General features: G+C 43.2%; 1 protein-coding gene across 1 annotated transcript in view; it reads left to right on the top strand.

Moving 5' to 3' along the window:
- Nucleotides 1–20,404, top strand: part of UCHL3 (ubiquitin C-terminal hydrolase L3) — a 45,273-nt gene that overhangs the window by 11,060 nt on the left and 13,809 nt on the right. Inside the window, exons 2-4 of the mRNA XM_063425932.1 lie at nt 3,208–3,364; nt 4,309–4,394; nt 5,413–5,460. Of these exons, the coding sequence (XP_063282002.1) occupies nt 3,208–3,364; nt 4,309–4,394; nt 5,413–5,460 (291 nt within the window). The remainder of the gene's footprint in view (nt 1–3,207; nt 3,365–4,308; nt 4,395–5,412; nt 5,461–20,404) is intronic.

Below are 20,404 nucleotides of genomic sequence, written 5' to 3'. Positions count from 1 at the left end.
GTGTGGGGGGGGGGGTGTGTGGGGGGGTGTGTGTGTGTGGGGGGGGTGTGTGTGTGTGTGTGGGGGGGTGTGTGTGGGGGGGTGTGTGTGTGTGTGGGGGGGTGTGTGTGTGGGGGGGTCTGTGTGTGTGGGGGGGTGTGTGTGTGTGGGGGTGTGTGTGGGGGGGTGTGTGTGTGTGGGGGGGTGTGTGTGTGTGGGGGTGTGTGTGTGGGGGTGTGTGTGTGGGGGGGGGTGTGTGTGTGGGGGGGGGTGTGTGTGTGGGGGTGTGTGTGGGGGTGTGTGTGTGGGGGTGTGTGTGTGTGGGGGGGGTGTAGGTGGGGTGTGTGTGGGGGGGGGGGGTGTGTGTGTGTGGGGGGGTGCATGGGTGTGTGTGGGGGGGGGGTGTGGGTGTGTGTGTGGGGGGGTGCGTGGGTGTGTGGGTGTGGGGGGGTGCATGGGTGTGTGGGTGTGGGGGGGGTGCGTGTGTGGGTTTTGGGGGGGGGGGTGCGTGTGTGGGGGTGTGTGCGTGGGGGTGTGTGTGGGGGGGTGCGTGTGTGGGTGTGGGTGTGGGGGGGGGGTGCGTGTGTGGGTGTGGGGGGGGGGTGTGGGGGGGGGTGCGTGTGGGTGTGTGTGTGGGGGGGTGCGTGTGTGTGGGGGGGGTGCGTGTGTGTGTGTGGGGGGGTGCGTGTGTGTGTGTGGAGGGGGGTGCGTGTGTGTGTGTGGAGGGGGGTGTGGGGGGGTGCGTGTGTGTGGGTGTTGTATGTGTATGAGGGGTGCTGTGTGTGTGTGTGTGTGGGGGGGTGCGTGTGTGTGTGTGGAGGGGGGTGTGGGGGGGTGCGTGTGTGGGTGTTGTATGTGTATGAGGGGTGCTGTGTGTGTGTGTATGAGGGGTGCTGTGTGTGTGTGTGTGTATGAGGGGTGCTGTGTGTGTGTGTGTGTGTGTGTGTGTGGGGGGTGCTGTGTGTGTGTGTGTGTGTGTGTGTGTGTGGGGGGGGTGCTGTGTGTGTGTGTGTGGGGGGTGCTGTGTGTGTGTGTGTGTGGGGGGGGTGCTGTGTGTGTGTGTGGGGGGGGTGCTGTGTGTGTGTGTGGGGGGGGTGCTGTGTGTGTGTGTGTGGGGGGTGCTGTGTGTGTGTGTGTGTGTGTGTGTGTGGGGGGGGTGCTGTGTGTGTGTGAGGGGGTGCTGTGTGTGTGAGACGGGTGCTGCTGGGGGTTAGGGGTACTGCTGCGGGTGGTAGGGGTACTGCTGCGGGTGGTAGGGGTACTGCTGGGGGTGGTAGAGGTACTGTTGTGGGGGAGTAGGAGTACTGCTGGGGTGGTAGGGGTACTGCTGATGGTGGTAGGGGTACTGCTGGGGGTGGTAGGGGTACTGCTGGGGGTGGTAGGGGTACTGCTGAGGGTGGTAGGGGTACTGCTGAGGGTGGTAGGGGTACTGCTGCGGTTGGTAGGGGTACTGCTGGGGGTGGTAGAGGTACTGTTGTGGGGGAGTAGGAGTACTGCTGGGGTGGTAGGGGTACTGCTGAGGGTGGTAGGGGTACTGCTGGGGGGTAGGGGTACTGCTGGGGGTGGTAGAGGTACTGTTGTGGGGGAGTAGGGGTACTTCTGGGGGGGTAGGGTGCTGCTGGGGGGGTGGGGTGGTGCTGTGGGGGGTGGGGTGGTGCTGTGGGGGGTGGGGTGGTGCTGTGGGGGGTGGGGTGGTGCTGTGGGGGGTGGGGTGCTGCTGTGGGGGGTAGGGTGCTGCTGTGGGGGGTAGGGGGCTGCTGTGGGGGGTTGGGTGGTGCTGTGGGGGGTTGGGTGGTGCTGTGGGGGGTTGGGTGGTGCTGTGGGGGGTTGGGTGGTGCTGTGGGGGGTAGGGTGCTGCTGTGGGGGGTGGGGTGCTGCTGGGGAGATAGGGATGGTACTGGGGGGGGTAAGGGTTCTGCTGGGGTGGTGGGGTGGTGCTGGGGGGGAGTAGGGGTGCTGGGGGGGTGGGGTGGTGCTGTGGGGGTAGGGGTGGTGCTGGGGGTTAAGGGTACTTCTGGGGGGGGGGGGTAGGGGGGGCTAGGGGTGCTGTGTGTCAGTATCCCCCCCCTCCTTCTTACCTTTAATGAAGTGTGGTGGTGGTACCGTCATCCCTGGTGGTCCGGTGGTGGTACCGTCATCCCTGGTGGTCCGGTGGTGGTACCGTCATCCCTGGTGGTCCGGCGGTGGCAGGCAGTGTTTCCGTGTCGGGAGGCAGGGGGAGGGATCTGTGAGGCTGATCCCCTGTCCTCCCGCGCGATGCTGTGTGGAGCGTTGCCATGGTAACGCTCGGCAACGCTCCACACAGCATCGCGCGGGAGGACAGGGGATCAGCATCACAGATCCCTCCCCTGCCTCCCGACACGGAAGCAGAGTAGGCGCCTGCCGTTTCGGGCAGGCAGGTGCCTACTCTGCAGTGATGGCGGACCTGTGGCCGCGTGCCCACAGAGAGGGCACGGCGTGCCACAGGTTCGCCATCACTGCTCTAGACAGTCACTAGAGGTGCTTCCTTGCACAGTGTGCAGCACTGGTGTTCAGCATCTCCGTGGAGATGCTAAACATTCCCCTCCCCATAGTGGTGCGTCGATTCAATGCATCTCTATAAGGAGATGCTGCGCATGCAAAATAGCCTTCCAATGCTTTCCAGTGAGAAAACAGTGGATTGACTGAGATCTACAAGATTGACTAGGCAGGGCCATCAGTGGTAAGACCGGCACGTTGTGGGAGAAAAGATGAGTAAATCTCTAAAGTTCTGTATGGATAGCTGACATGCTGATCGCAATTACCGGTTCTGTATGGATAGCTGACACGCTGATAGCAATTACCGGTTCTGTATGGATAGCTGACACGCTGATAGCAATTACCGGTTCTGTATGGATAGCCAACACGCTTATGGCAATTACCCGTTCTGTATGGATAGCTGACACGCTGATGGCAATTACAGGTTCTGTATGGATAGCTGACACGCTGATGGCATTTACCACTTTAATGCATTTATAAACCTCTTATAGTAGTTTATTTGAAGTGCAATCTGACTCAAGATTCTGTGTGTGTGTATTCAGATAATGGCTAAGCCAAACCATAAATGATCATTAAAGTGTTTTAAGAACATTGTGAATCCAATAGCTAAACACCCATTCCTTAGAGAGCCATAGGGTTTTACATTTCTAAGTACCCACAAGTGTTGTGAATCTTATAATGTATATAATCTTTTAATTTTTTTTGTTTTAGTATGAATCATTCAGGACTGAGGAAGAAAAAAAAATTAAAAGTCAAGGTCAAGATGTGAATAATTCGGTTTACTTCATGAAACAAACAATAAGCAATGCATGTGGAACAATTGGCCTTCTTCACGCAGTGGGAAACAACCGGGAAAAGCTGTGTTTTGGTAAAATTACACAATGTGCAGTATCACACGTGGCCTGTAGATGATGCTGTAGTACTGCAATAATTTTTGCTTCCTAGCAAAAAATAGATCCTGCAATTGAAATAAGTAATCTAGTTAATACATTTTATTTGTAACAAAATCTGCTTTTTTTTTTTATTTTATTTTTTTAAATGTATGTATTTTCTGATTTGAAAAAAAGTCAAATTAAAATGATAAACTTCTTGACAGTTTGAAGTAATAAGAAGCAAATGTGATCATAAACAGAAAAGGTACGTCAAATTATTCAGCTCAAAAAGGCTGCTGTTGAGGTGTCATGCTAAGCACCATAACTACCTATGAAAAGAAAATGTTACTTGCGCTTTCTCCTTAATCCCTATGTATACTTAGACAAATGGAGGTCATTTAGTTGCTCCAATGGCCATTGGAGGGAATGCCCGCCTGCCAACGTCAAGGCAGACCCCCCTAAGCGGGTCCTAACACTGACCCTTCACCCTGCTTCCTTGAGCTTCTGGCAAAGATATCTCTAATGAGACAGATAGGGGTATTTTTTATATACACCCCTATACTTATTAACCTTTAATAGGGAACACATGGGATGGGCAGCAGCATTGTAACCAGGCTGTGTGATACAAAGTAAACACAAATTCAAAAAGAGAAGTCCTGCGCTTAGTCCCATTACTACTGGGCCAGCAGCAACGACTACAATACACATCAGCCCCAATATATAGTAAAAACCAAAGAAAAGAAAATGTTACTTACCATAACTACCTATGCTCATGGCTTAGAGTGCAGAGAGTACCATGTTTGAGACTGATAAACAAGAAACTAATGACCAAAATGAGGCCTTAGTTTGCTTTATTTTCCGATGCCTTCTGTAATTAGTTTAAACAATTGCATTAAAGAAGTGGAGTAATGGCAGCTTTTTTTTTTATGTTTTGTTGTAGAAAGCGACTCTGCCTTGAAAAAGTTTCTTGAAGCTTCCCTTTCTCTTAGTCCAGAAGAAAGAGCCAGATTCTTAGAAAGGGACGAGGTCAGTATATATTTTTATAGCGTTCTCGATTTGTGTAAGTACAGTTTAGATATTTAGTAGAAGGACACAATGTAACATTTTAGGGCCACTCCAGGGTCAAATGTGAATATATACTATACTCTCTAGAGAACACAATGTGAATTTGTGAAAAGAAAACCTATAAAACAATCTGTATGTGTCAAAAAGGTTTTATGTAGTTTTCCCCCAGTGTTTTATCTGCCGCTCTGCATTTTGTGTATATATAAATTACAAAGGATGGCTGCACTCACAGGTCTTGATGAATGTGGTTTTAAAGGTTCTCTGTGTTACATTTACAGAAGGATCGACATTTTGACCTATTCAGGTCTTTTTCTTCTTGGGGGAAAAAAAACCTGAATAGGTCAAAACGTTGATCCTTCTGTATGTATGTTTGTGCAAACTCTGACTAAATTAGATAGACTTGCAACAGTAGGTCCTGCGTGGGTCTTACTGTGTCTTTGTCACACAAATGGGTCAAAGTTTCAGTCCTACCATGGGAACTTTTCTCAAGACTTCTCTTGTGGTAGGACCTATTTCATTTGCTGCTTTGTCTGGAGTAAAATAAATTTAGTAATTCTCAAACAAAGGATCCCGCACTCCCATTTAGGAACCCAGGTGCTTATCAGGGCTAGGGTTGGCAAAACCCAGTTTAATAGAAAAAAAAAATTACGTCCAGGCACTCAGGGATTACTGCAGGAAGGCAGGTTTATTGGAACAAAAAGTGCAACGTTTCGGCCTACACAGAGGCCTTTATTAAGCTTGATAAAGGCCTCTGTGTAGGCTGAAACATTACAGGTTTTGTTCCAATAAACCTGCCTTCCTGCAGCAATCCTTCAGTGCCTGGACATAATTTATTTATTTATTTTTTATTTATTTTTTTTGTAGTAAAATAAAGACTTGTATAAGACCTACGAGTAACCTTCTTTTGCTCGAGCATGTATGTAGGTGACTAACTGACTTTTTTTTTCATTTTTTTTTTTTCATTCTTCTCCAATTCCAGAGTATTCGAGTTACCCATGAGACCAGTGCTCAGGAAGGACAGTCCGAGGTATTAAACTTTCCTATTTATTTTCTATAAGCTGCGTAATTTTCACTAAAACCACATTTCACCGAAAGTGTTGATATGTAAACGTGCATTTTCACAGAATGATTGCCAGCTACCTAGAATAACCTTTAGATTTAACATCCAGTACATATTTTGAATGGTTAATGCAGACAAAGATGGTATTTGGCAGTGGATTTTTGTGTAGTTGCCAAACACTCTGTGTGTATTAACCATTCAGGGAATGTGTTGGAAGCTTGTTCTAAGAAGCAGCCCTAACTAGATTTCTGTTAAACATCCAGAAAAAGCATGCTGTAAATGAAAATGTTAGCTCAAGAAGTCTGACTTTTAAAGTTGGAGAGCGCAAAATGAAGAGTATTATTCATGTCACAGTGAATTGTGGTGAATCGAAAATGGAATGGCAGACTATGCCGAAAAGGCTGAATTAGAGAAAAAGTACAGATGGAGAATTGTTGGCTTGCTCATTTGACCTACATTTTGATATGCAGTTTCCAAGCAGAATAACCTTCAGTTGGAAATTGTGGGAGAAAATATTGTAAATATATTTCTTTATTGCAAACAATATATATATTCACTGTGACAGCCAGATTGCCAGTAGATGAGATTTCTTTCTTTTTTTTTTTTTTTTGTATCACTGCGTTGCCAACACACACATGTATACACTTATACTGTACCAATATCATTCTTGAGAAATGCTCCCAGAATGCATTGGCTTGTGTGCTTCTCACATTTTATAATTTGAGTACATATTAACTTTCAATCCACAATACGAAACCGCTTTCTATATTCTTTTATATATTGAGCATGGGCTCATTTCGTTATCCTGTTGAGTGACAATTCTTTGTGGTAAGCATATGGGAATGTTAACAAAAGGTGCTGATGAGGTAGTTTCTCACAGAAACGAGTTGGTATTTTAGTAATGCACAGGGAATCTGAAGGTCATGTAATGCATGTAAAGCCACCATGCTGCGCATTGCCTACTCTTTGGTAGCAGTTCACATGCTTGACCTCTGGAATGCAGGATGCCTGATGGCCACAAATTCACAGTGCAGTAGGGAGTCGTATCTTTTTTTGAGTAATAGAATTCCAGAAAGAAACGTTTAATAAAATGATTGTGCCCCGTTGGTTGTTACACTGCTTGACTGAAAAGGGGCAAATAGCCTTGTATATTGTTTTAGTTCCAGATTGTTTGTTTGCATTTAGATATTATAATGCAGCGAGTGTAGAAACACGCCATTTAAATCTCACCTGACTGAGGTGCTTTTTTTAAAATACATGGGTCTAGTAGGCAAAAGAAAATCTATGGGCATGAATTCCCTTCTGCCCACTCAAAGTGTGACTTCTCTAAAATCTGTGCTGCAGTTAAATGAGACTGGGTTGCATTTTTTAAATTTTTAATATGAGAGAGTGGATGTGCAGGTTATAGGAGGGCACATATTGCATAACCACCTGCGATTTATCTTTCAGTTATTTCAGTTTTTTAATTGTTTTTTACATTTGAATTGCTTTTAAATTAACTTAATACATTTCCCCGGCCTTACTATGCAGGCTTCCAGGTATTTCGATTTAGTGACTACTCCTTTTGGATCAGTAGACTATCGAATTCAGATAAACCTCATATATTCCAGGGATTTTTTTGAGCCAGAATTTGCATTCCAGAAGCCAATTGTTTTGGAAAGTTTCTGGCATTCATAAATGCAAAGTCTTTTGTGTTCTGATTGTACAGATACATCTGGAAAATCCAGTTTTAGATTTGAATCATCACTTTGTGTATAAAGCATTTGCTATTCTTTGCATGAAGCCTTTGATAGCCTTATTATCCTGAAAAGGATTCTTTATTGTGTCCGCACAATAGACAATGTCAGAGAGGAGAAGAGACTGATATTTGCCAAGCCTTGCCATTGATATTTTTGCAGTACCTCATTTATAAAGTATAACTGTGTCCCTGTAGCTTCACACAATGGGGACCATTTCTGCTTGTAACACATGAATGGATACTAAGTTTTACACACCAAAAGACTTTTTCTTCAATCCTAACGATTTACTGCAATTGCTGTATTTTTTTATAATTTTCTCTTCTAGTGCTTTGTATGTAATCTACAGTGTTTGATCTGTTTGAAAAACTGTTTCTTCCATTATCTTCACCTACCCAAGGCTACCTTTACCTACCTCTACACTTTTTTTTTTTTTTTTAACTGCTTTGAAAAGACCTAGGCTATTCATTTTTGACAGCTAGGGAGCAGCAGGTCACCTACTCTGGGAGGGTATTAAGGCAGGTAGTTAGACCCTTCCTGTAATGCTTATGTTTGCTATCCTGAGAATCCTAAGAGAAAAAAAAAGCTCAGAGGATACTGTATTTTAAAAATCTCCAGCAGTGTCTACATTGCAGCCATCAGATCAAATATAGATGAGAAAGATGACAAGTCTTGCCTTTTGATTGAGAATCTGTCATCTAACCAACACTACAAAAGCTTTCATTTTTTATTATTATTATAATTTTATTTTATGACCTAACCAGATGTACTCAACAAAAAAGGGATGGGGGGGAAGCAACACTGAGAATATGCATTTATTATTGTTTCTGCTTGCTTTCCCTGTGAGCATGTTTATCTCCCATGTTATGATTACAGTAGGGCCCACCAATTGTGCAGTACTTGAAAGCAGTGGTGGGCTTAAACATGGTTTGGCCACATGATGGGACTAAATCTTCATTTATTTGCAATGATAGGTGAATTTAAGTAGCCCTGAAAAATGTAAAGCTGTAATATTTTGTATGTGCAGTTCCCTGTCTATTGTATATATTGGTCTTTACAGCAGCACCTTTAAAGGGACACTATTGTCACCCAGACCACGTCGACTCAATGAAGTGGTCTGGGTGCCAGGTCCCTCAGGTTTTAACCCTTCAGATGTAAACATAGCAGTTTCAGAGAAACATTGCAGGGTTAATCCAACCTCTAGTGTCTGTCTTCTTGACAGCCGCTAGAGGCGCATCTGCAGCGCTAGATGCGAAAATTGCATCCAGCGTGCAGAACGTCCATAGGAAAGCCTTGAGAAATGCTTTCCAATGGACTGTTTAAATGCATACGCGCGCGGCACTTGCCGTGCATGCGCATTCCGCTCCACTCGGGAGCTGTCGGCGGGGGAGGAGAGGTCACCAGCGCCTGGAGATCCCGGCGTTGGATTAAGGTAAGTGGCTGAAGGGGTTTTAATGCCTTCAGCGCCAAGGGAGGGGGACCCTGAGGGTGTGGGCACCCTTAGGGCACTATAGTGTCAGGAAAATTAGTTTGTTTTCCTGAGACTATAGTGATCCTTTTAATAAAATTGCTCTGTCACTGTCTGGAGTGTTTGTAGAGAAGGCGAAGACCAACAACGGTAACTTTGGGCGAATTATACTTGCTATATTAAGACCTGTTCCTTGAGGCCACCGTCATGTTCTTACTGCTGATCCTCTTCAGCTCCTGGTGCTTTAGATAACTGAAGTCCATGCCAATGGTGTACTCTCGTGCATGCCCAAGAGTACAAGACTGAGATCTCAAGGGATCCCTTGAGACCACATAATGCTACATAGACAGAGCCCTTTTCCTTTTAGGTGCCACTAGTGACGGCTGATGTCTGGGTGTTTTGACAAAAAGATTTGGTTTTTTTGTTAATTGCGCTATGTTTCAAAATGGAATACCTGCATTATTATTATTATTATTATATTTATTTTCCCCAAAAGTGACGAAAAGGTGAGTGCTAATCAAATTAGATTTTTCCCTTCCTGAAGGAGAGTTCTAGTACAGCGGAGTGTAGTTGTTATGGTGCCTATAGCGCTTTATACTTGCAATTGTAATTTTACTTTGCTTCAAGTGTCTTTATGTTCTGTTTAAAAGAGAACTGTCACTTTTATGGAATAAAACATTGAAAATCACATATGTCTATAGCTCTGTCTATATCTCTATATGTCTCTAATGCTCTATAGCTCTCGCACTATAGCTCGTTCGCTCTCTATGGCCCTTGTGCGTTCTCTCGCTCAATATAGCTCTCGATCTCTTTTGCCAGGGTAAACATTGCAAATGTAAAGACAAGTAAAATATTAAGGGATATTTATCAAATGATAAATTATGGTATTCATTAGTGATCTAAAATGTGAAGGGTTTTTGTTTTATAGTAAATTCCCCTAGTTTCCACTAAGGTTTGCTTTTCAGAACATGTATCGTCCTAGTTTGTCTGTCAAAAAAAGTGTTTGACATATTAAGAAGATTAGGATGAAAAAACAGCAGATTAACAAATATTGACAGTTTGAATAAACTGAGCCAACAATTATGTGAAAATTATAAAGAAATGTTGTTGATACTTTGATAAATTTCAGTCCTGTTTTCTTTATGCTGACTGCCAGGTGCACAGTCTGGTGCTTATAACAATGATTGAGAGAGTGCAAACATGGAGATACCCAGTTGCAGGATTAACTTAATTTTTCACACCTCACAAATTCACATTTGTTAGATATAAGCATAGGTTAACGTAATATTAAAACCCTGACAAGTTACAGTTCTCCATTAAATATCAAGTATTGTAATGTAAAAGAATGGCAAGCCAGAAAGGTCATTTTTTTTTTTTTTTTTTTTTTTAATGTTTTATTAATTCTTTATTTTTGTCGTGCATGGTATAACAACAAGCTTGTTCAGCCACAATAGCGGTCACAAGCAGAAATGTAACGAACAGTTAAAACATAACGTGGCCTATGAGTATACAGCACAATTTTAGTTTTGTAGGAGAAAGAAAAAAAAAAAAAAAACAGACATTTCTTTACATTTGTTTCAAGCTTAGCTAAAACAATAATCAAAGAAGAGATAAGCACATCCCGCTGTCTAGAGTTCTCAAAAGATAAATTAACTAGCTGGGTAAATGCAGCGGGTAGTACATAGTGCATGAGGGCATGTTATGCTTCGTTAACGCGCTAATATGCACTGCAGAGTAACTTGAAATAAAATAAAAATGATAACACAATAAATGATTAAGTACTGTCAAAAACTGACATGCCCCCTCTCGCTGCTAACAGTAAGACGTGGTCATATGGGCAGACTGGCTAGACTGGTAATGCTAATGCAAATAGGGCCTAACATGCAATGCTAGTATATCTGTTTTAATCCGTTCTATCTAGTGGAGGGTGTGCGGGTGATCTGTTCTAGTAGTTCTGAGTTACCAGGCCCAGTGGTAGGATAACAGCAGTATACTCTTGTGGCTGGTACAATACTGGGCATTGGAGTCAGTATGGTGCTAATGGGAGTCACCCTTAATTAACATGCCGGTCTATCATCGCTAGACTAGGATGCGTTGCCGGCGGTTAAATTAACTGCAGATAGCTAATAATTAGCAAAACATAAATAAGAAAAACAAATCAAAGCAGTAACTATATCATCTTTTAAACAGCTTGGTACCAGGAGGCTGGGTTATGCCTATAAGTCCTTGCTCGAGGGTATGTGGCACTGTCAGCCAATACCTCGACTTGGTAAGACCCTTTCGTCCCTAGGATCACTCGTGGGCACTTGGGTGGATCGTTGTGGCAATGCGAGGTGTGGTTTGTGCCCGGCGTCCTGCTTGTCCTTGGCCTCACTGGGGGGTAGTATCGCTGGTACCCGGTTTTCTGGTGTCTGTAATGGGCGTGGGTCTTTCCTCAGGCAGGTCGATTTTTTGGTCGCGTTTGGGGTTCCGTTCCCCTTCTCCAGCTGCGGGTATGACCTCACTTGCCGTCCCCTATGTGGCTTCCGCTGTGCCGCTTTGTGTTTGGGTGCGTAGCGGTACTTGACCCGCCGCCATGTTGGGAGTTTACCCGCTGGTAGAGTTGCCGGCTTAGTAGGGGATCTTCGCGGTGTGTGCCGAGAAGCCGCCGGTGGAGGGTCAGGACACTTCATCAGCCTTTCCAACCGCCGCCAAAAATTTGTGAAGTGCCGGTCTAGTCTGGTGAGGATGTCCTCTTGGTGAGCGCTGGGATGTGGCGTCCGCCATGTTAGGTGCTGTGTCGCTTTCCCCTGTCGCTTGGCGAGCTGCTGTGTGAGCAGAGTAGCCCTCCTGGGGCGGACCGGGATCACCCCCCCGGTCCATAAGGGGGGAGTAACGGGGCACTGATATGTGGCTGGTATCTTTCTGGCTTCTCCGGTCCAGGGGTTCGGCCGCGTCCCCCGCCCGCGTGCGCCAGGCCGCATCCGCCATTGTAGAGCTGTGGGTTTCGCCGACTGTGTCTTGCCCGATTCTCCACTCAGTCTGTGAGTTGGAGGCACAGGGTTTCGCTTTCTGTGCCCGGTCTTGAGCTAAATTAGGCTTAAACATGCTTTTAGCTGCTAGGCCGTGGAGGAGCTGCTCCAAAGCACGTCTGCTCTCCATGGCAGTCAGGCCCCGCCCCCCCAGAAAGGTCATTTTAAATACCATAAAAGGAAACACAAGACAATCTTTACAAGACATCAGCCCAAGCATGTCGAACAGGATTCAATGTCATAACCATTGACAGGATACACTAGTTTCCTTATCTCAACTCTGTTGCCATGGGAATAATGTTGGGATTGTGTTCATTGACATGCATTAACCAAGTTTAGTGTTGTCACTAGGTTCATAGATTGTAACAGGAATCTAGAAGATGAGAATTTTGGCAGTGTTTTTCAAAGAAATGCTCAAAAAAGATCCTTGGCAGTGAACAAACCACAATTTGATTCACCAATCCCAGGAAATATAAACAGCTAACTCCTGCTTTAAATGGTGCACGAGGCAAACAAATGTATAAACACTATTGTATTGTATTGTATTGTATTGTAGTGAGTTATCTATTCAAAACATCTTATGGACCAGAGGCCTATGTTGTATTTCCCACAATGCATAGCTTGCTAGGTAAAATGTATTTATGGTTTGCAAAATCGTGAGCTATTCTTTCTGGAATGGCACAGAGTTATGATGATGCACAGTTTTATGGACAGAATAGACTACAATTGGCAAAGCTTATTGCATGCTCCTGATGGCGTCAATTTAAAAATAAACTAAAGTATTTTTTGGTGTCGATAAGGAACAGTTGAGGTATATTTTGATATGATTTTAAAAAAATATATATTTTTTTCTGTATTTCTTTGTGCACTTCACATGTTTGTATTCCTTTCCTTTGTTGGCCTTTACTATTTTTTACTGAAAGATTACCCGCAGGAATTGGACACAATCTCGTGCAGCTAGTACTCATGGCTTTGAGGTTTTCACATCATTATGCCCCATCAGCTCATGCATCCTCTTTTCGTTCCAATTCATTCCCTGACTCCACTGGTGGTGCCCACTTCCAAATTAAGATTCCCACACAGAGGGTTGCGATATGTACAACGTATTCCTGGACACAGGAAAAGTACTGGAGGATTCTTAATCGAATCATCAACCTGATTTACTAACTGCAGAATTTACTTTCTACTTACTACACTGTTGCACTTTCTATATTTTTCAATCAATCTGTGTTCTGTACCAACACAGGAACTGCATGCTCCTGCATGACAAAACTTTGAACATCTCAATGCTACTGCATATTCTATTTCCATCAGATTCATTACAACTGTGTTAGTCCTTTTTATTAAAGGGACACTATAGAGTCAGGAGTACAAATGTGTATTCCTGACCCTATATTATTTACAAGCCATGCTTGGGGGTTGACCCCCTCGTCCTCCTTTTGTGCGGGTCTGCTGGCACTGGCTCCACCATCAATCCATCTTCTTTGCTGAGATCATCAGAATTGACTATCTCATCCAAGGAGGTGGTGCGATGACTAAGCCAAACGCCCCGCTGGACGATTATTATCTCCTAGAGCTGCATTAAATCACTGGATGCCTGAGGAAAGTTCAGCGTCTCGATGCACATTGTGCAGCACTGGCCCACTAGTAGCCATCTGAGTGACTGCCACTGGAGGTGTCCCTAGGGAGCAATGTAAACACTATTGTGACGTACCGCCTTGCACCCGAACCAGGTGCCTCCATCAGTCGATGCTCCTAGTACTCACCGAGGGCTCCAAGCACTCCACCCGACACATCAGCACTGTAGTCCCCACATCCAGCGTTACAGCTTGGCTGGGAACTCGCAGTCCTTCACCCACCCTGGACCCAAGACTTGGATCCAGCTTCCAGTGGGTGAACCTCCCCTACTCCAGAGAGAGAGTGTAGCAGGAACAGCTCTTAAAAGAGCTAGTGATTATAATCCCAGGGGAGTATAGTGATATAGCAATCTCCTGGGTAGATTAGGCCGTTTCCCCCACACATGAGATGAGGCTCTATGTTGAGGGTAAGCGGGAAGACCATTTTAATGGTGCAACACTGGCGTTTTATGACAAACCCCATGCAAGGGGTACGCCCTCATGGTCTTTGTTGGGGACAGTAACACAAACTTGTAAACAAATAACAATAGAGTTACAATCTAAGGCACTCCCACACATGGCATACAATCCCTTCCCTCTGCTTGGGAGATAATGGAGTTAATTACTGTATCAACTCAATTATATCCAAGTGAAAAAGAACATATATATATTTTACAAAACCTCAAAAGTACCCCAAAACACATAATATCCCCTCAAATCCTACATCCCCTGATAGCACTGATCTGGGTGACCAACATATCCAAAAATCACCCAGATCAGTTCAGGGGTTCAGAAATTTTATGGAAGTCATATTTGTTACTCACCCCAGGCATGGTCCCATAGCCGAAAATAGTTCCGTAAAATCGCAGATAAGTGCCACTGGAGGACCGACCGGGAACCACAAGGTTTTCATGCTTAAAATAGTTCCAGGGCATTCGCAGCTTAGTTCCCCTGAAGAAGTCTATTCGCGGTTTTGGTCCTTAGTTGAATGGCTTTTGAAAGTTTGAATTGTTCCTGTTACAAGTCCCAACAGGCACAAATAGTGTTTTTTAAACCAAGTCTAGTACAGGGGCCATAGTCACAGGGTAGGAGGCTCGCAAACAGGCCCCTCCAAGAACCAGTGGTGAGGTTACGTTCGCCACAACTATATTTTCTATGAAAATGCCTGCAGAGACTGCCTATGCTCACCAGAATAATTGAAGTGCAGTTGTTCTGATGACTGTAGTGTCCCTTTAAAGGAACCACTGTAGTGTTTGTAATACAAATGTGTATTCCTAATGATATAGTACTCTGGTCGCTGTTTAGATTCTGACCCCACCATTTAGGGAGTAAAATAGGTCTTTCCTTACCTTTTCTGCATTGCACTACCATTGTGATTTGATTTTGTTTTTGTTTTTGACTCTACATTTTTTTTTTTTTTAAATAGTTATACTGGTGTATTTTAATTCATATAATCTCTACTTTCTGGTCACTTCTGTGGTAAGTGTAGTGATCTGCCTTGTGCCTTACTATCATGTCTACGAAGGGAGTTTAAAACTGTAATAGCACCACTTATGAAGGTTTGCTCACATGACCGGTCCCTGTGTATTGCTTGAAATTGCCTTTACCTAAGCCTAACCTATGGATCACTTTCCCTACATTTGTCAAGTTGTGATATCTCTAGGCTGTACATTTTCAAACTGACTACCATTACTACAATGATTTCATTCCCATTTTTCATTGTTTGTTCTTGACATTCTAATTGAAATCTGTGCCAGAATCAGGATGTCCTGCTCTGTAATATATTACATAGAGTTCTTTTTGCATGTTCCTTTACAGAGGCATAGAATCTTCACTGTATCTGAGATATCTAGAGTTTCTTTTGTAGGCTTCTTCAGGTCCTGTCATTGTGAGATTTATATTTGACCATGGTGTTATAGCAAAATATTCCAAAGGTCAAAAGAGGCTTCACTCATTCTTCTTACACTCTTGCAGTGTAACTTCTGAGGATCTCCAGCGTCAGATTTTTTTAATTTTTTTTTCTCCATAGGAAAGCATTGAATCAATGCTTTCCTATGGGGAGATCTAATGCGCATGCAGCATTTGCCAAGCATGCGCATTAGAGCCCGCTTGTCGCGGGACAGAGGTGGAGGAGCTTCAACCCAGCGTCAAGGGATATTGGCACTGGGATTAGGTAAGTAAAGGTTTTTTTTTTTCCAACCCTTTTTTTACTGGGAGAGGAGGAGACAGGGGGAGCGATAGTGCCAGGAATACAGCTTTGTATTCCTGGCACTATAGTATCCATTTAAAGAACCTTTGTGTGCTTGTTAATTGTGAAGAAAATAAATTTTAACAATGATTTAAAAAAAAAAAAAAGCAATCAAGATTTGTTAGCTTGTGTTTTGTGCATCAAAATGTAGATGATTGACTCTAATATATGTAATTACAAAATGCATAGAGCTGCATTACATTCTGGTGCTTGATAATATAATTGTGTTGCTTGTGTGCAATGTTGTAAATTGTTACCTTTTTGTTTCGAACTGTAGTAATGTTAGACTACTCCAGACCCCTAAAGCACTTTAGTTTGCTTCAAAGCTTTGTGTGAAGAATGTGTCCTCCTTTTTGTAAAATAATAAAAATTTAAATAAATTAACTTGGTTACACACCCCTGAACTTCATAATGTCTGGGCGCGGTTAGAAGTGGAAAGGTGGCAAATACTTCATGCATGAGATCTGCAGCTTTTACAAGCAAATCTACTGAAATCTCTGTGGATACGTAAACTTTCCGGTGTCTGTGAACCTCTTATACTTCTACGCTTTTCTGAAAATGTAAGATTTAACGAAAATTTAGGCATTTATACTAGTTCAATAACTGGTCACATCTTTTTATATTACCCAGCCCTGCCAAGTATTATGGTTTAAATGAACCCTTTCGCATTAAAAAGAAATACTGTTTGTATATTTAGTATTACTTTTTTGCTATTTGAAGCATTGATCTATATTTAATGCTGGGAATGAAACTCTTTCATATTTGAAGCTCTTTATGTGGAAGTACACACAATAAGTGGAGCTAATATATATCTAATATTTATTATTATTATTGCCATACCTCAATGATGGGTGATGGATATTGATAACCATGAATAACCGCAATCTGTAATATAATAAAAATCAAGACAATTGTGCAGATGGTATAAGAAATCCTAGTAAGGGATTTACACTCACAAGGAGAGAGCCAATAGGTCACCTGGCTCTAGTGTTATAGCACCTTTGGATCCTTAGGGAGATCCACAACCCTCTTTCATGTATTTAAGTAGGTTAAGTTAGGACCCAGGCAATCTTCCTTCGTAAAAGCAGGAAGCTTAAGGATGTTAAAATCTGGCAAATTTATTAGTAGAGAATATAAAAAAAAAAATCTATAAAAGCAAGGAGTATAAAGTTCCTATAAGCCCAAAACACGTTTCACCATATACCGGCTTCTCCAGTTAGTAAATAGTCAGTTGTTTGTAGTTCAATCTTTTATATCTGCAATTTATTAATTGGTTACTGGCATCTGGGGGCTTTCAGAACAATGCTTTACGTCTCCTGGAACGCACGCTATATTTAATTTGTCCGTCCATATAATTTTGCTATTACTCACCGTGGAATGCATCCTGTGTTCAAACCGCTCGCGTCATTTCCTTTTTCCCTTGTGGAAAGCAAGGTATGTTCCATCGGTGTGTGATGTATTACGTATGTTTAATCATATACCATAACCACCCATTTAAAAGAAAAATTGTTATTTCTATATTTTTGTATCCTAGTCAAGAGTTTATAAAAACAACACGTTTTGTGAGCTTTGAAGTTGTTGTTGTTGTTAAGTGCATGCTCTGGATTTTGGTGTGTGTGATGAAATCCATCTTGTCATTCCAAAGTTCTTTTAGTCCAATAAAAAGATATATTACAAGATAAATATTTTGTCTATTTCACATAAATATTCATACACCTACACCAACACCTACACCCACGCTTGTGTCTCCAGTAACTCTCGATGTCTTACCACTTACCACTACATTCTTGAGCTTTCTCTCTAGTCTCCTGAATCCCTAGGAACGTATGTCTGTCAATTTCTTACTGAACCATACAATTCTTTAAATTCTCTAAATCTAACCTTAATGTCAGTCGGGTATCGGCCTCTCGATCTAATTACTTGCTTAATCCCATAATGTCTTCTGCTTATTGGGTGAAAAGCAAGAAATCTAAATTAAAAATAACAAAATTAATCTTGTGACATTTTTGTACTTGACCCAAGTCCTCTTGGTTCTTATCATGAAAAACTTTAAGTGTTTTGTTTGTGTCTTAACCAAGGACATATTTTCCAAAAGATAAATATATATGCAGTTATTCCTGTATCATTGTGGCTTAAACAAGTCTGATCTGCAGACAAAAATGCTCAAAATCACTTTTTGTTGGCTGTATAAAGTATTCCTTTATTCATCAGTTCAAAAGTAGCAAGCCTTAAGAATCAAAACGGTGATCACAGATAATCATACATTAAAACGAAAAGCTGTGATTATATTTGCATTGTAAAGATGATTTAATGATGCATTTTGTTCTAAAAACAAAATGTTGGGATTCATGCTTGGACAGCCCTATGGGGTTTGAGATTGCCAAATGATTGTAGTAGACCTTTGGTTTCATCCAAATGTTGTTCTGGTGTTATGCTGACTTTTTCATAGCCCATCAAGAGATCAGGAAAGCAGCAAGAAACAAAATCAAAACAGATCTGTGTGTGTGTGTGTGTGTGTACCCAGAGTCTCAAAAGCTTGAGCCAAGCTGATAAACACACTTTAATAGCCTTGCCAGGAATTTCAATTGCTTGTGCTTTTATGATGCGCACAGCTGGTATGTGTTATGAGAGGTCTGAGGACAGTCTATTAACAGCTGCTGTGAAAAGTGCACTTCCTGTCACCATTCTCTGTGCTGAGGCTCTCTGATTTTATTGGATGAGGGAAGGACACGGTACAGCCTGCATCTGTCTCCCTGTCTGTGTGGATTTATAGTGTGATCCTTTTATATGGGTTGACTGATTCCGTTCAGCTGACTCAGTACTTTTAAACAGCACTCAGATAGTGACTTAAACAAAGAGTAATGTTGCCATCTCACTAATAAAAGGCGATGGAGCTGTAAAAAGGGTAATAATCATTGGAAAACAAAATCTGTGTATCTGCATAAACCTGTGCACTTCCATGTTTACTGAAGTTTTAAAAATGGGGTCACTTTTAGCACTGCAGCATTAATGCAATAGGATCATGTTCTACGCTGTCAGTACGGGAAACTAAGGTTACATTGGGCACAAACTTTACCGTAGAACACTTGGTGAAAACATTGTTGCACGGTGGTCATTGGCTTAGAGCCATCTGGCTTCTCTTACTGGAGAAGACCAGATGTACTGCTGGCGGCCAGAGGGAGCCAGGTAAGCTGTCAAACCCTGCTAAAACATTTTTGACATCTGACTGCTGTAGTGGTTACGGAGCCAGGGGTGCTTTGGTGCAGTCCAAGAGTCTGTAGAGGTTATGGTGCTTGGAATGTTCCATTAAAATGTTATACATGCTAAGGTTTTTTTTTACTAAGTTGGTCTATTTTACACACTGTACAGAATGGTATCAGTAGGCAATTACTGGCCCGCTGGATTTAATGCCTGTATAGTGTGCTTGGGTATCTTGAAATGTGCACATTGGAAACATTGCAATGAACAAAAGTGATAGCATTGGCCAGGCCTGCTGGCAGCAGTAGTTATTGGTGATATGTATTCACATAGAAGGGCTATGGAAAGGAATATTTATGCATTCATATGAAACTTCTCTGCAGGTACTATAGCTTGCATTTGCAAGCCTTGGAGCACCACAAGGTGATAGTGGCTCCTTTAATATGGAAGTGCATACGAAGAGCAGGGTATTTGTTTACTTCTGTTCCACCTCTGCATGCATTTCGATAGTGTTTACTGGGGTGAGAGATCAGAGGTCTGTCCCTCTCCAAGTGACATTTCTGCTTTAAACTGTTTACAGGATTTTTATGGATTTACTTTGGTCTTAGCCAAATCCTTGAGTATTATGGACTTCATGACAATATCACACAGTGAGTTCGAAGGAGAGCATTGCACAGAAGCGAGCTAGGAGAAAGGCCAGAATGATGGTCTATAGCAGTGATGGCGAACCTATGGCACGCGTGGCACACCAGGCCCTCTCTGTGGGCACGCGGCCATAGGTTTGCCATCACTGCAGAGTAGGCACCTGCCTGCCTGAAACGGCAGGCGCCTACTCTGCTTCCGGGTCGGGAGGCAAGGGGAGAGATCTTTGAAGCAGCTCCCCTGTCCTTCCGCGAGCAAGCTGTGTGGAGCCTTGCCGCGCGTTACCATGGCAACGCTCCACACAGCCTCGCGCGGGAGGACAGGTGAGCTGCTTTGTAGATCCCTCCCCCTGCCTCCCGACCCGGAAGCAGTACTTACCACCACCAGGGATGGCTGTGCCCCCCCTCCCCCCTTCATTAAAGGTAAGAATGGGGGGGGGAGAATTTTTTTTTTTTTTTAAACGTTTACAACGTGTGTGTGTGTGTGTATTCAGCAGTCTGTGTGTGTGTATGTATTGCATTTGTAGGAGATACTAATAAATGTAAGCTTAATTTTATCTATTTATATCATTATTTAAAATTTGTATCATTGAACTCTCTGTTGTTGTGTTCTTTTAAAACAAAAGTTGTTAATTAGTTCGGACAACAGTACGAGTTGTTCTTTCCAAACTTAAACCTCAATATTCAGGTTTAATTGCCGTGTTGGCCCTTTAAGGAAAAAAAATTGGCATGTATTGCGGTTTGGGCACTCTGGCTCAAAAAGGTTCGCCATCACTGGTCTATAGTGTCAACATAACTCAGGTTGAATAGGGTGTTCCTCAGATTTTTAGAGCAGCACATCTTTGTCTAATTATAGTGAGCCTAACACCCAAAAGCAATAGATTTCTCAGGAGCTCTGTACTTGTAGAACTTGCTAGGTTGGGTGCCAGGCCCTGCGCCATATTATTATTATTATTATTTTTAATTACTTGTATATTGGGTGAGGTATGAGTT

The sequence above is a fragment of the Pelobates fuscus genome, chromosome 1 (assembly GCF_036172605.1).
Source record: "Pelobates fuscus isolate aPelFus1 chromosome 1, aPelFus1.pri, whole genome shotgun sequence".
Classification (NCBI taxonomy): domain Eukaryota; kingdom Metazoa; phylum Chordata; class Amphibia; order Anura; family Pelobatidae; genus Pelobates; species Pelobates fuscus.
Note: the sequence above shows the minus strand (reverse complement) of the source record. Positions and strands in the feature narration are given on the sequence as shown.